The 15714-nt window shown below is 40.0% G+C and overlaps 1 protein-coding gene across 12 annotated transcripts in view; it reads left to right on the top strand.

The window, feature by feature from the left end:
• Positions 1-15714, top strand: part of RUBCN (rubicon autophagy regulator) — a 78471-nt gene that overhangs the window by 38741 nt on the left and 24016 nt on the right. For 11 of the 12 annotated variants that reach the window (XR_008553848.1, XR_008553847.1, XR_008553849.1 and 8 more), the window contains 10 exons: positions 29-239; positions 969-1070; positions 9285-9345; positions 10068-10200; positions 10870-11015; positions 11552-11616; positions 12049-12287; positions 12831-12892; positions 13634-13787; positions 15478-15571. Coding sequence is in view for 9 of the 12 variants with exons in the window: in XM_054700491.1 (XP_054556466.1) it covers positions 29-239; positions 969-1070; positions 9285-9345; positions 10068-10200; positions 10870-11015; positions 11552-11616; positions 12049-12287; positions 12831-12892; positions 13634-13787; positions 15478-15571 (1267 nt within the window). In the remaining 3 variants the exon portion in view is untranslated. Of the gene's footprint in view, positions 1-28; positions 240-968; positions 1071-3220; positions 3296-9284; positions 9346-10067; positions 10201-10869; positions 11016-11551; positions 11617-12048; positions 12288-12830; positions 12893-13633; positions 13788-15477; positions 15572-15714 lie in introns of all 12 variants that reach the window. The other variant, XM_054700493.1, reaches the window with a different exon arrangement.

Genomic DNA, 15714 nt, shown 5'->3' with positions numbered 1-15714 from the left:
AACTTCTTTGATAATCTCTTTCCTGTAGGAGAATGCCCATTTCAGCATCTCAGAGTCTTTGATTGCTGCCATTGAGCTAATGAAGTGCAACATGATGAACCAGTGCCTAGAAGAAGGGGAAGAAGAAGAGGAAGACAGTGATAGAGAGATCCAGGAACTGAAGCAGAAGATCCGCCTTCGTCGCCAGCAGATTCGGACTAAGAATCTGCTCCCAGTGTACCAGGAGACGGAGCATGGAAGTAAGTAAGGTGTCAGCTCCTTTGTTCTGTTTCTGCAGGTTTTAGAATATAACTTGCTTCCTCATGGGCTTCCTTTTTTTTTTGGCCTTAATTTGAGATCTTATAATCAAATTGAGGGTTCCTTTGCTGTCAAAAAAATTTCTATGGTTTGATTTTTTTCCTACCAGACCAGAGTCTTAGAGTAAAATCCATTTCTTACCTCAAAATAGCTTCCAAAAAAATAGGTTTCTGCACAACAAAGCAAAAACAGACAATTATAAGTCAGAGACATACTGCAGGGGAGGAGGAAGGAGAGGGATCAGAGGGAGGAGCACAGGGGACTGTGGTGATGTGCACAGTGCCTTGGGGAAGGAAATTCTATAGGGACTCAACTCTATAGGGTGGGGGGAAGCAAATGTTATTTAAAAAAAATTATGTATTGTAAAGGTTAATGTAAAATTAAAAAAATTAAAATAAAATAACATAAAATAAACTTAAAAAAAAGGTTTCTGATATAAGGAAAGATTGCTGGTCTCAGATTCACTTCCCAGATAGTAGAATTCTATTTACATAAAATGTTCTAAATTTCAAAATAAAATGGAGCCAACCAACAAAAAGAGCTAGTTCTTACTTGCGCAGCATCACTCCCAGCCAGAGTTCTATTTACTTCTTTGTTGAAATCATACTGTGACCCTAGGAGTAGTAAGCCTCTTTCTGCCCTGTTTAATACTTTTTTTTTTTTTTTAACAGGTTTTCGGGTCACTTCTAGTAGCTCCCAGTTCAGTTCACGTGACTCGGCCCAGTTCTCTGACTCAGGCTCTGCCGATGAGATTGATGAATTTGAAATCCAAGGTAAGAAGTAGCAGTTTATTTCAAGGGGGCTTTCGTTACCTGCTCCTTTCGATTGGAATCATAGACTGAGAACCTTCCCTTCAATTTGGGATCTTCAACATGTTCCATTATGGGATGTTGTTACCTATTGTAAGGCATATCATTTCTTGCTAAAACCCCCCTTTAAATGTTAAGCAGAATACATCACTGAAAGGAAGAGTTTGAAGTGGAATGGACTGACTGTTAAAGTCAGAAAAGGACAGAAAGAGTTATTGGGGGAACAAAAGTAAAAGAAGGGGGAAAATCAAGTTTACCAAGTAGAGAAGTGATGCAAGTTTATAAAGTACTAATTTCCTTAGCAAAATCAGATTCCTGCTGTTATTGTGAGCACATGCATAACAATGAAATGCCCCCATGGGGTTCTAATCTGGGAAGGCTGTTTGTTAAAATCAAGCTAACCCTGTGATTAATGGGTCAATTAGTCCTATAGATCATAGGTTTCTAGAAGCTCTGATAAGTCCAACAAGCAAATGAATAAGCAAAAACACACAGATATAAGCTTTTCCCCCATGGATGAAACCAAGAGTAATTTTCTTTCAGAGGTAAATTGTACTATAATCCTCCATTACACAATGATGTTTATTTTATGACAACTTTTATTGCATGAGGTTTTGATTTCCTATTTATACCAATCTGGAGAATCCATTCAGCTGCGGAGAACTCTAGCTGTAATAAGCTGGGTTCTTCCCCAATCAGAAATACAATTTTTATACAATTTTTCACGTCACTAGGAAGTTTTTCTTGTGTTCATGATGTATCTGGTTTCTATTCATGACAATAATAATCACTTGAAATCCATTTTTGTCTTTGTAAATAGTTTTCCAACAATGGTTCTCTAATTATCTGGTACCAACTGAGTATCCTACATATCATTTCTGACCATAAATCCTGGAGTCGCCACATTCCGCACACATTAAGGGCTCAATCCTATGAGACTGTCCCTGTTTCAAATGCCAGATACAAATGTGGTCACCAGGCTACTTGCACACCTAACTATGCAACTGCAAATTCAGGGCTTCCCACCGTTCCCCATAGGAACCATAGTGACAGAGGTAAACTCACAGCATGCTCCTTCCCTGGTTGTGGAGCAGTCCACTTAACTACTGTAAAAACACAAAATTCATTCAATTTGGAAATCTAATTTGGAAATCTAATTGATTTTATTAAGTGATTCATGATTGAAGCAGATTCCATCTAGCAAGTAGAAAGAAACACTCAAAGAACTGTACAAAATGGAAGGTTTTTACTGTCCAAAGTGGGACAGGACAAGGAAGTTATTAGTAAAGTAAAAGAAAGGGTTTATTTCAGGCAAGATTATCTTCCCTTCAGTCCTGGGAAGGATGTGGTTTTTTTAAGCAGATAATTTTACTAATGTTGATCAGGAGAATTCCAGACTGATTGGTTTAAAACTCTATTCCTGGGAGAAGTTGAAACTGAAATTACACTAGCTATTTAGTCTGTGGAGTTTAGCATAAGTGATTCCATTTTGGGTCTATTGTTTCTTTTTAATGCTAAGTCTGTTTCTTGCAACAAAGCACAGAGCCTGGGGAAGTTGATCAGTCTGGGAGGAGTCACATTTGAAATAGCCTGCCTGGGGGTGGCACAAAGTGTATATATTGTATTGGAAACCATTGATACAGTATGGACCCAGAGGAGATGTTTGATTAGCTAACTCTCTAGTCAGTTTCAGAACAAAAATCCTTAAAGGGAAAGACCTTAAGGCAGAGTTTCTCAACCTCAAAGCTAGACTGTCCTAGACTGTCCTGTGCATTATAGAATGTTTAGCATGATGCCTGGCCTCTACCCATTAGGTGCTGGTAGCAATTCACCCTCCTCCTCAATTATGGCAATCAAAAATATCTTCAGAAATGTCAACGATCTGCAAGAGGACCAAGTTTTCCCTGGTTGAGAAACAAGGGAGGCCTTAGGAAGTGTTTAAGGTTAGGCTGGTTTGGGAAAGCAGCAATAATAAGCTGTAGTGAGTAGCTACTTGTGGACATTAGTTCCTACAAGCTGTTTCATCTTTTGGAGCAAAAGTCAATTGTCATTCTCATCAATTTACTTCATGTCTGAATACTACAGAACCTCCTTTTATAATCATTATTACACAGATGGTAGCGAAGGATCTAACCTGACTCACATGTCAATGAGTGGACTCTCAGTGTCAATGGCCTCCATGTTTTCAGGTAGCCTGTTGGAAGTATGGGTGTGCTCGTACATGCATGTTTGTGGATGTTTGCACCAGCTTCTGTATATACTTTATCATATGACACCTGTCAGAGTTATAAGGACTAAAGGGTTGCAGTGGGAGGAACTGAAGTGATTCCTGCCAGGAACATTCAGATATTCATTTTCTTCTTCCTCATGTCACCCCAACAGTCGTCCTTACTGAGATTGTCCTTGTTGATCCTTTTCTACAATAATAATTACAGATTAAATGGTCATTGTGGCTGATGGAAGTGGTGGACAGTTAAGAAAGGAATGGCCAGTTATAGAAATTTTAGTTGAAACTTGTAGGGAAGTTATTGCTGCTCATCCAGACAGCAACAATGTGACCCTTAGAGTCTCTTGTAGAGTTTTAAATTTGCAGAATCAACTTTCAGAAAGCTTTCTCTTCTAAGTACTTTGTATGCAATTATGATTTATTGCTGCAAGTGTTTGACCTCAGTAGTTGCTTTGTGATCCAAACAAATAAGCTTTCTATAGGTGGGATAACTGAAAGAAAGTAACAGGTTCCTATTCCAAGTGTCCTTAAAATACACAAACAACAAAACTCCAAACTTTTTATTAGTTGATTTTAACTGTTACTATTGTCAGCCACTAAAATCTCAATAAATTATATTAAAGGTTTTGAGAAATGAACATAATTTAGGTGCCTTATTCTCTACTCCTTACCAGTTATAATTTGTTCTTAAGTAGTCCTCCTCCTGCTTGAGAAGCAATTATCCAAAGTCACTTTTTAGCTGACTTCTAACTTAACCACTATAGTCCTTTGTTGTTTTGCTGATTGACTTCTCCAAGAGATCATATTGAATCTGCATCAATCATAACATATACTTTTATTTGGGCTTCCTAGCATCCTTTCTCCCCCATTTGAGAGTTTGGAAGCTTTTAAAAATACATATGAGAGGTTTTGCACAAGAATATGAAACACTTTCAACTAAAAAAATTACTTTAGCCCAACACATTATGAGAATGGGGGAAACAACCACAACAAGCATTTCTCAAAAGGAGTGGCTTGTTTTACCTTCCTGCCATACACAGAATCTCAGTTATGAAAGTATAATTGATAATTCACCTTTCTTGACTACTTTTCTTTCTCTGCATTGCTTTCTGTTTATCATCTCTTTCTGATCTTAGTCACATTTACTACTGTTATGAAATTCTTTCTAAAACTTTTCATTAGCAGTCTTCCTGACCAAGTCCAAAAGTTTACAGACATATTTCTTTTTGATGCCTTAAATGATTATGATATTTAAAAGTCTCTTGGGATACTATCAGAGGAAGGTCATCATAATCCATAACACTCTTAGAAAAATTAAAGTACTTAAGCATTGTATTATGAACTTGATAAATACTCTGCATACTATAACATTCTGCTTAATATAAATATACCATTATATTTATATATGTGTTTAATATAAATCATATTTCTTGGATCTTGATTTATCTAGTAGACCTATGTATCAATAGCAGAAGTGTTTATAAAGGAAATACATTTGAAAGTTACTTCCTTCTGGCAATAAAGTGGATATAAACCATGTGATCATAGGAACCTTATTCATAGAAAGCTTTGTATTCGTCAGCATCTGTTTATTTTTAAAAAAAACAATTTTATTGAGGCATAATATAAAAATTCACCCACTGTAGTGTACAGTTCAGTGATTTTTAGTAAATTTACTAAGTTGTTCAATCATTGCCATAATCTAATTTTATAACATTTTTATTTCTCCAGTAAGATCCCTCGTGCTCCTTTACAATTAATTCAAATTCCTATCTCAAACCCTATTCCACTATTAATCCACCTTCTGTCTTTGCGATTTGCCTTTTCTTGACAGTTCAAATAAATGGAATCTTACAATATGTGATCTTTTGTGTCTGGCTTTTTACTTCATCTGCTGCTTCTGATGGTATCTGCTAAATTGGTGTGACACCATTCATGAATCTCGCATTCTCATTCAGTCTTTTCAATTTCTTTAGTTTTAGGGTTTTGTTGTCCTTTATCCCCCATTCAGCCTCTTCTGTTACAGTTTCATCACTTCTTAGAAGGCAGCTATGCTAACCACTATAACACCAGTGCTTTGGCACATCACATCAATTCTTCTTTCTCTTCCTTTGTAGAATCTTAGTCTTTCATATACAAAACACATATGGCAGAAACCACAGTAACTTGAATAGGGAAAATTTAATATAAAGAATTATTAATAAGGGGCATTGAAGTAATGGGAGGCTGGCCCATAAAGAGTAAAGAGAAATCTAGAGAATATGGGAATAGCAGACAAATGTGGTAGACACTGTCACTCAGGCTGAAGTAGAACATCTGGGAAAAGAAGGAAAATATATCAGTAGAAGAAGGCTGTATCCCCAAGGCTGAGCTTCAGGTCTCCTGGCACACTGGATAGTGGAACAGTGCCTCTGAAGCTGCAGAGGTACCCTGAAAGAGTGTGAGGGGACACTGTCCTTGGGAGATGCCTTGCCAACAGCCTTGCCCAGAAACTATTCTCTGGAGTGCAGGAGAAGGCTGGCGCCAGGGAGTTGCCATGACTTAGGATACAGGAAAAAATGGTTCATGGGAAGTGCTAGGCCTATGGTACTTGCTATGAAGCTTTCCCAGGAGGTGCCAAGGGAAACCTTTTATGAAAAGTACCCCTAGTGGCACTGGGCTGCAAACTGCGTGAAGGCACTCTTCCCCAAGGGAAAGTCACAGCTGCTACAGGAGTCAGCCCTGAGGAGCACACCAGAACCAGCAAGAGAAACCCCTTCCGTATCCAGTGTCCCTCCAGTGCCCTCTACTGACAAAGCTTAATATCATGCCAGCTGGCAGAAACCAGCGTTTACCAACCAGTCCAGTTGCATTATTACAGAGCAGACAAAACAGAAGGGCAGGATTGGAGTTGGTAGGCAATAAATTGGTAATATAATGTATAAAGACAAAGTTTATAAGCTGTATTTTCTGACAAGTTTTTAAAAGTATATCCAATTCAAGCTAATCACTTGCTTCTCACCAGCCCCCCCTTTTTAATAAAAAATTTTTCTCCTTATAAAACGATAACAACAGTGTCCATTTTAAAGTATTTTCTCTTGGGTCAGCAGTTATAGGAAGTTCATTGAAGTTGGATTTCTAAATGTGTTGGGTTATCACCTTATCTAGAAGGAAAGCAGGATGGAGACTAACATCAAATTGACCAATAAATTCTAAATTGACTCTCTTAATCTGCCTCACTTACTTTGTTTAAAAATTTATAGATTTTGCTAGACTATCAAAGTTCTAAGTGGTTCTTCCCTGATCATCCCACTATTAGTGTCTGGATGTGCAAAAATTTTTCTTATAATGTCACTTTTTTGGGGGTTTGTTAGTTGGTTTTTATATTTTTGAGCCTTTTTTCAGTCAATAGTAATAACCTTACCTAAAGGATCAGAAGCATTTCATATCAGTTCTGTTAGGAAAGAAATACTTGTTTTTATAGAATGAATCAAAGATTTTCATAATTACATTAACTTCCACTTGGAAAGTGATCTCAAACTTCTTTCTAAATGCTCTCATTTGAGGTATGTTTAATCCATCTAGTTGAATAGTTTTTTCCTCTATATTTATTCCTTACTTGTCTGTCTTAGACCCTGGTCTACTTTTATTCAGATCTTCAGTTAGTTTTCCAGCCATATTCATTTAATTATCTGTTTGAACTGACTGCAGAGTCAGTAGGATGCAGCCAAAGCCCAGTACTCTAAGGGCCTTTATGAGACTTAATAGTGTCAGTTGTCATGTGCCTTTGATAACAGGTGTTGCCTCTCCCTCACCACTTCTAGAATAAGATCTTTACATCCTAAGCTGTGTGGACATTTACACTCTAGAAGTATTCTTTGTTAGCTACGAAGCCCCTGCCACGTACCACTGACCTCATTGCACTGCTGTTAAAAAAAAAAAAAGAAAAAGAAAAGTATAAAAGAATATGACTTGAATATATTTTCCAAAGGAAAGAGAATATTTTTTTCTCCCTCAAGGGGAAAAAAGACTTCTCTGTGAGGATGAAGAAATGCTGAAGAGTTTTTATGATGACAATGGTTTCCTTAGCAACCATGAATTATCAACCATCTCTCCTCTTTGGTTTACAGTATTTTCTTTAATAGTCTAACCCTGAAGTAACAACACTGGTTAGCTCTTTATTCAAGCATACCTAAGACATTCTCTCATTTTCCCTTCCTTATCACTCATAAGCAGGCTGAAATTTGCTCTTTGCTTTTAGCCAGTTAATCATTCATTTAGAAAATATTTTCCAAAAGCCTATTACATGCAAAGCACTCTGAAGATTACAAGGACAAGGCAATGTACAATTCCAAGCAGTATAAGTGTTAGCCAAATAAATGTTACAAGCCAAATGGTCTGCAAAAATCTGGTCCACTATTGCCTGGAATTGTTTTGCTATCTTCACTAACTCTAGTATTTAGAATTGTATAGACAACCAGCAGTGTAGTGGAATTTGGATTTTGGTGGTTCAAATTCGGACAGAAAATATAACATAAATGATCTTTGTTTCTAAGTAAAATCTGATGTGTTCTTTACTAGTCAAATGTTTTGTTGCTGTTCTCAGTTTTTCTGTGGTTAGAGAATATATGAAAACTAATCTGATTTAAATTCTGTTCTATCACTTGTGTATATAGCTTTTGAATATTCTAGACATTAATTTGTCAGGAATATTATTTGAATATGTGCTTGTATACAAAGTTCTTTGTTAGGTATTTTGAAACCAAATAGAAGAATTAGACACAATTTCATTTCCTTGCAAGGAGATTTTACAGTCTAGTGGCACATACAAAAATATAAACACACACACACAGGAGCATGAAGAACAGTTGAGCTACTCATGGCTAAGTACAGAGTGATGTCATGTAAGTTTACTGCTCATTGTATAGGCTTAGTTAGGAAAAGATCTTTTCTCTGGACATTGAAAGAAAGGAATGAGACTTATCAGAATAGTCGTGTTTTCTTGACATGAATAGGCTCTATTTGCCATGGCTCTTATATTTCACATACTCCTCATCACAAGTATGGGGGAGATGAGGTCTCTGGAGAGTCAGGCATGTTATTATTAGAAATCCTCCTCAAAATCCTTTATCAGAAATAGGCTTTGGAAAACCTACCATAGTTTCCTGTAATTATGCCTGAGGATTCTATAATAAAGATTATATTGGCTAGCTCTGTGAATATTTGAATATTATATTGGATATTATATTGGATATCTCCATGAATATTGATTACCAAGTATCTCCAGCAAGTTGCCAATCCATAGAAAAGCTTTTTTCTTCCTTGTGCTGCTAGACAGGAAGGAAATCTTCTCCTTGGTGCTTTTTTAAGGATATGGAAAATTTCTCACACTCAAGGGTAACAGCAGTAGTGGGGATGTCAGAAGAAAAGTTTCAATTCCATGTACATTTAATGAGTAACCTCTATGATTCAAATTCTGTATTCGGCACTGATACTACAGTGATACTATTGTGATACTGCAAAGAACTGGACAGAATTCTTGCCTCTGAGAGTATGTTATTTAAGAGATCTTGAGATTTAGAGAATAAGGGAGCGATTGGAGTAATTTATTTCATGTTTCTGCGTAGTAGAGGGTGTGTTCCTGTGATGCTTCTTTTTCTTATTTACTGTGTTGTACCAAATCTGAGTTTGTATTTCCATCTAGATTTGTAGCCACTTTGACCTTTATAATGCTATGCATTGTCACTAATTCAACCTGATTGTGACTTGAACAGAGCCAAACTATTAATTGTGTGTAGTGCTTCACCTGGACTCTGCTCCTTACCCCCATTCCTATCCCCTCTCCCCTAGAATGGAGCACCTAACCACTACCCTGAGCGCTTAGCTATCAATACCTTGAATGACTTCTATAATTAATCCTTTACCTCCTCTGTTTCTCATTTTTGCTCCACTTATCACTGGTTTCCATTTAGATGCTGACATCAGAAGGAACACAGGCTCAAACAGCAAATCCTTCATTTCTTCCCAGTCCTTGTAAGTACTTTTTGTTTGTGTGTATATTTTCAAATATCAATATAACCCTTAAGAATTTGGAGGAACAAAACCTAATGTAGGCATATGGATGGGAAAGGATGTGGATGAAACCATCCAGATTCACAAAGTGGCAAGGTTAAAATGATTGGCCTCCCTGATGGTGGCAAGTCCAAGGAAAGAGAACAGAAGATCATTGGTTCAAAGATGGTAGAATCTGGTAGAAGCAATCCTCTGATAGAGGGTATTCCTTCTCTGCTGACTGTGATAATATCAGAGGCCCCCAAAAGATCAGGTCTTGAGAGAGCAGTGAATCATGATTAAACAGGTTTCATCACTGTGGCCCCATATAGGGAAAATAGCAGCTTACTTGGGGTAACAATAGTACTTTATGATCTTATTTTCTAAACAAACTTTATAAATACTCATTATGCCATTAAAGAAACTGAAGTTTAGAGATAGGAAATGATACATAATCCTTAACTAACACTGCTGTGTAACGCTACTAAGTAGAGTTGTAGCCTTAGTAGTAGGACTACATGTAAGACCAGTACATTTTTCACTAAACACATGTGTGAAAATGATAGGAAAAGCTGAGCAGACTGGGCATGCTACTAATATTCTCTTAACCCAGAAGTCAGTGCATATAGTATCAGATCCTGAAGGGAAAGCTCCCGTCTTCTTGTCTAGCTGTGCTAACCTTTCCTTGAATCTTTCCTTTCCAGCTCCCATTGCTTCCTACACTCCACATCTGCAGAGGCAGTGGCCATGGGGCTCCTGAAGCAGTTTGAGGGGATGCAGCTCCCAGCTGCCTCAGAACTAGAATGGCTAGTTCCAGAGCATGATGCCCCTCAGAAGGTAGGTTTTTCAGCTTATTTTCTGTACCCTCTTTCCAGCCCCAGGGGACTGGACAGGCTTTCTGAACTTGTACTTCTTTATCCCATGTCTCCAGTCTAGAATGAACTAGAAAAAAAAAACTATGTGTTTTTCCTTTTTTACTCACAGAAGTCATTCATTGCAGATGCATTAAATGAATGAATGAATGATTGCTTGCCTAGGTTTTCCCTACAATTGTCAAACCAGGAGAAATTCCACATGACAGCTCACTAGTGAGACCCAGAGGTGGAACTCCTGTGTTATGACCACTTTTGAGACACCATGAAAAAGTGAATTGTTCAGATGCTTCTTTGTTTTGCAGTGGAGTGAGACATGAAGGACCCGGCATGCCAAGGGTCCTAGAGTGCATTCAGGGACAGCATTAGCAATGCATGCCACCAAAGTGGGGTGATGTTTCTATTCCATTTGCTTCTTGGAACCCAAGGCCCTCATGTCTAGTAGCCTGGTGCCTTATGTTTTTTTTTTTTTTTTTTTTTTTTTTTGAGGGTCAAGTTTCTCTGAAACCCTTACTTAGAGTGCTCCTGAAATGTCTTTCATCAATTAACTATGCTTCTGTCGTGGCCAGAGGGTCAAGCCTATGAGTTTCTGCAGATGGTCCATGTTACCTCTTCCTGTGCTTTTCTTCTGTAGCTCCTGCCCATCCCTGACTCACTGCCCATTTCACCAGATGATGGGCAGCATGCTGACATCTACAAGCTTCGTATTCGTGTTCGTGGCAACCTGGAGTGGGCCCCACCAAGGCCTCAGATAATTTTTAATGTTCATCCAGCCCCAACGTAAGTAGCCAGTGGCTATGCCTTGTGGAAAAATGGATAACACCCTCTGGATTATCAGGACTAACTCCTTACCCTCTCATCTTGGCCTGTAGCTGTACCTCCTACACAGTTCTATTCACTGAAAGGCATAAAGAGAGAATTATCCATCTTGGCCTTAATTTTTATACTTGATCCTCCCATTCCTTCCCAGAACTAACTGGAAATGAGGTCTTTGATCACTGATATTCCCAACCTGTTGCCTTTTTCCTAATAGTTTTGGGAGATTACTGTCCTTTTAAGATAAGTGGGTGTTTTTCTCTCTACTGTGTCTAATCTCTTATATTTGTACAGAAAGCATGGTTAATTAGTGGGGAGAGTTGCTGCCAAGACTTAAATTCATACCTCATAATTCTTGGCTTGTATTAGTTCTTCTAATGGGTTCTTTTTTTTCCAACTCTAAAAAATAGCTGAATCTCTCTCTGTGTATCCTCACCTTTATGTCTCAGAGGCCTCATGCAGCTGGTATTTCCAATTTCCTTTCTTTCCCCTTTCCTCAGGAGGAAAATTGCTGTAGCCAAGCAGAATTACCGATGTGCAGGATGTGGCATCCGGACTGACCCAGGTGAGTTTCTTTCCTGACCTCCAACCTACCTCCAAGGACTTTATCATCTCCCACAGTTGAGAGAGGGACTGACCAGAGATATAGTAAGAGCAGGTGACAGAACAGAATGGGGGAAAGTGAAAGAAGGGGTCTGAGGAGAAGGCTTAGGACTGGGAAAGAATGCTGGAACTCAGAGGAAATTGTTTCTGGGAGCTCATTACCAGTATTGTATACTGAAGAAAATTGAATACTTTCAGCCAGATTCTTGGAGGTGAGATCTTACCAACTGTGGCAGGGTTTGTTTACTCAGTGGCCTTTAGAGGGTTGGGACACAGGTTGGAGCCCAGTGGCTCACTCTTCCAGAAGAAGCAGCAAAATCATGCTGCCTCACGAGCTTGTACCTCACCAGATGGGAAAGTCACACCTGACCTTGTGACTTGCCCATCTTTCCAGATTATATCAAGCGGCTGCGGTATTGTGAGTACTTGGGCAAGTACTTCTGTCAGTGCTGCCACGAGAATGCCCAGATGGTCATACCCAGCCGGATTCTGCGCAAGTGGGACTTCAGCAAGTACTGTGTCAGCAATTTCTCCAAGGACCTACTCATAAAGATCTGGAATGATCCTCTCTTCAATGTGCAGGACATCAATAGTGCCCTTTATAGGAAGGTCAAGCTGCTCAATCAAGTCCGGGTAAGACCATGGAAAAGGCTGCACCATTGAGTATCCTTATCATCCCCTTACCCCTCTGTTTCTATTCATACAGGCTTTCCCAAGATCACCACACTTGTCTTTGTCCCCGTTTCATCATTCATGCTTTCTCTGTGTACTTTCTTAATTTCTTGCCATTTCATAGGTATTTGTCTAGTTAAAAGTCTCATACCTGGCAATAGCAACTCAAGCTATAAATAACACTCAAGCAAGATTTTTCTCTTCACTGAAAATATTACTAAATAGAGAATAGGGTATCAGATGGGGGATTCTAATTCTGGGTTTCACAGCTGATTCCAGCTGTGTATGTGATTTGGACAGATTGACCTATAAGAGGGGTCTTCCCTGACTGGGAGTCACTTTGAAGTGAGTTGTTGAGTTACAGTTTAGAAAACAGTCTAGTTCTGGCTGCTGCATGCACAACTTCCAGACCCCCAGGGTTTGAAGGTACATCTAACAGTTGTCTATCTCTTTTCCACACCTCTTCTCACTCCCTGCCCATCACCACAATGTCTTACTCTTTAGCTGCTGCGAATCCAGCTATATCACATGAAGAACATGTTCAAGACATGCCGACTGGCCAAAGAGTAAGTCTTAAAATTTTTTTTTGTTGATTTTTGCATTGAAGAACTGGGGTGTAGGCCAGAGGTGCAGGGATGAGTGGATTCACCAGAGGCAGAGTGGGGAGCAGAGCAGGTGGATTTACTGAAATACACTGCTAAAGGAAGCAGCTGGTAAGACAGGAGAGGTCTGCTGCACCATGTGGTTTAGCTCCCAGGCCAGGGATTGAACTCGGGCCATCATAATGATAGCACTTAACTTCTAGGCCACCAGGGAGGCCCCCAAAGAGTAAGTCTTAAGTGGAGGCCGGTGGTCTCTGGTTGAATTAATGTCTATGAAAGAGACATGTCCCAGCAGTTACCCTTGTTATGTGAAGGAGAGTAGGGGAATCTTGCAGAAAATTCCAGAAATATTAAATGGGGGAGGAGGGGGTGCTAGCTCAAGGGTAGAGCCTTTGGCTACAGAAATGTTAAAACCACAGCACAGTCCGTAACCTTCTTCCTGGTACGGAAATCTGTGATCATTCTATCCAGGGCAGACCCACCTCTGCTCATTATAAGCTGGCATGAATCACTCTGTGAAGAAGTATCAAAGTCACTTCTGCCATCCAGACACCTGGCATTGTGGGAGGGAATACCTGGGCTGTCTGAGTGTTGCCCATCCTCATTACCTCTGCCTGGGACCCTTCTCTTCCCCTTCCTGCTGGTCTGTTATGCCACATAAAATGTTCATTCCTGCTCCAACCCACTTTTCCTCATTTCCTGTAGGCTTCTGGATTCCTTTGATGTAGTTCCGGGCCATCTGACAGAGGATCTCCACCTGTACTCACTGAATGACCTGACTGCAACTAGGAAGGGGGAGCTGGGGCCCAGGCTTGCTGAGCTCACCAGGGCAGGGACTGCCCACGTAGAGCGCTGCATGGTAAGAAAGTCTTGCTTTAGCTTGTAACTGGGCCCTTACTTCCTTGCTTAGAGTTACAGAAAGTGCTGTGGACCCAGAGCTCTTGCCATTTAGTTCTAGGAAGCTGAAGTAGCCTGTCAATACTGTGAAAGAAACTGAAGAGGAGTGCCGTTCCTAGGGCTGGTGAACAGCCAAATCATCTAGATCTAAAGAACCTAGAATTAGAGGGAGATTTAGTGTTGGCCTCTGGGTAATGGGCAGGACTAAGCAGATTTCCACTAAAGAATTGTCATGACAGGGCCTCCCTGGTGGCACAGCGGCTGAGCGCTGGGCTATAAAGCTGCCCGCAGCCTCTGCAGCGCTGGTTCGATCCCCGGCTGCTGGGCGACGGTCCCACATGGCGCGCAGACCTCTCCTGCCGCCCGCTGCTCCCCTCAGCAGTGTACTTCAGTCCTTCTGCCTGTTCTGCTCCCTGCTCTGGCTCTGGTGAATTCTCTCACCCTCCCACGCTTCTGACTGTACCCAGTGCTTGTATAAATAAATAAATAAATCTTTAAAAAAAAAAAAAAAAAGAATTGTCATGACATGGGAGGAAAGTCCTGAATTAGCATCTGAGAGGGACTTGGTTTTAGTTTTATTGTTTTTAGTCACTGTGATCAAAGGGAATACTTTGCTTCTCTGAGATTATTTCTTGTCCTTAAATGTCTTAATCTTCTTATATCTAAAATGAAGATAATAATATCCACTGCCCTGTCCTCTCAGTTTTTGAGGATTGATCAAAAAATTTATGTGAAAGCATTTTATAGCCTAAGTATTCTATTGTATTCTATAGCTATGTTATTATTGTTCTTGATAGACCCAATATGCCAAAAATTCCATCTTTATGATTTCCCGTCTTAGATACACCCAGTTTTTATTCTTCTGACAGTTCTAGAGTTAGAGATCAAAATGGAGCTTATACAAAGAGTCCTGTATAGTATAGGGAATTAGAAAAGACTTGCACTAACCTGACTCAAGGCTGTGTGTTTTTTGGAGAAATATCCTTGCCTTCCCATTTTATCTTAATTGTTTGTGTTTCCTATTTCTATTTTTTAAAAAGATTTATTTATGCATACATGAATTGGGGTACAGGCCAGAGGTATAGGGGGTGAGAGGATTCACCAGAGACAGAGTGGGGAACAGAACAGGCAGACTGACCGAAGTACACTGCTGAGGGGAGCAGCAGGCGAGACAGGAGAGGTCTGCTGTGCCTTGTGGGTCACCTCCCTGTCTGGGGATCAAACTTGTGCTGCAGTGGCTGCGGGTAGCTTCATAGTGCTATATCTTAACCCCTTGTGCCACCAGGGAGGCCCCATGTTTCCTATTTCTAAATAAAATCATTACCCAGACTGGAGTATTGACTTTAAGAAGTCTTTAATGGCACATTCCTTCCTTCTTTTCATCTCTTCTTTGAGAGCCATTCCAATGATAGGGTTTTCTCAAGCTCTTGCCTCTCTTAGCTCCACCTTAGAGCCTTGTCTGGCACTGCCCAACCTGGCCCATGTTTGGCTTCCAAGCCCAGCTCTGTTCTCTTCCCAGAAGGCAGGAGAACCTTTTAAAGCTCATTCATATCTTATTTATATTTTTCCCCTGCCCCCATTTGTGGTCACCCACTGGTGCCAATTCCTGCTATGCTGCCCCTCATTTTGATGCCTATCCCTTTCCTCCCCAGCTCTGTCAAGCCAAAGGCTTCATCTGTGAGTTCTGTCAGAATGAGGATGACATCATCTTTCCTTTTGAGCTCCATAAGTGCCGGACCTGTGAAGGTGAGGCTGGTGCCAGCTGTGGGGTGGGAAAACAAGACTGAACACAGTGGTATATTTCCATTCAGTCACCCTATTAATAAGAGTTTGACTTGACTCGGCAACTCCTGGTGTTTCACCACAGGAGCAATTAGCTGCATGGTGAG

This window comes from Talpa occidentalis, unplaced genomic scaffold, assembly GCF_014898055.3.
Source record: "Talpa occidentalis isolate TD23 unplaced genomic scaffold, MPIMG_talOcc4v2.1 talOcc4.4, whole genome shotgun sequence".
Taxonomy (NCBI): domain Eukaryota; kingdom Metazoa; phylum Chordata; class Mammalia; order Eulipotyphla; family Talpidae; genus Talpa; species Talpa occidentalis.
Note: the sequence above shows the minus strand (reverse complement) of the source record. Positions and strands in the feature narration are given on the sequence as shown.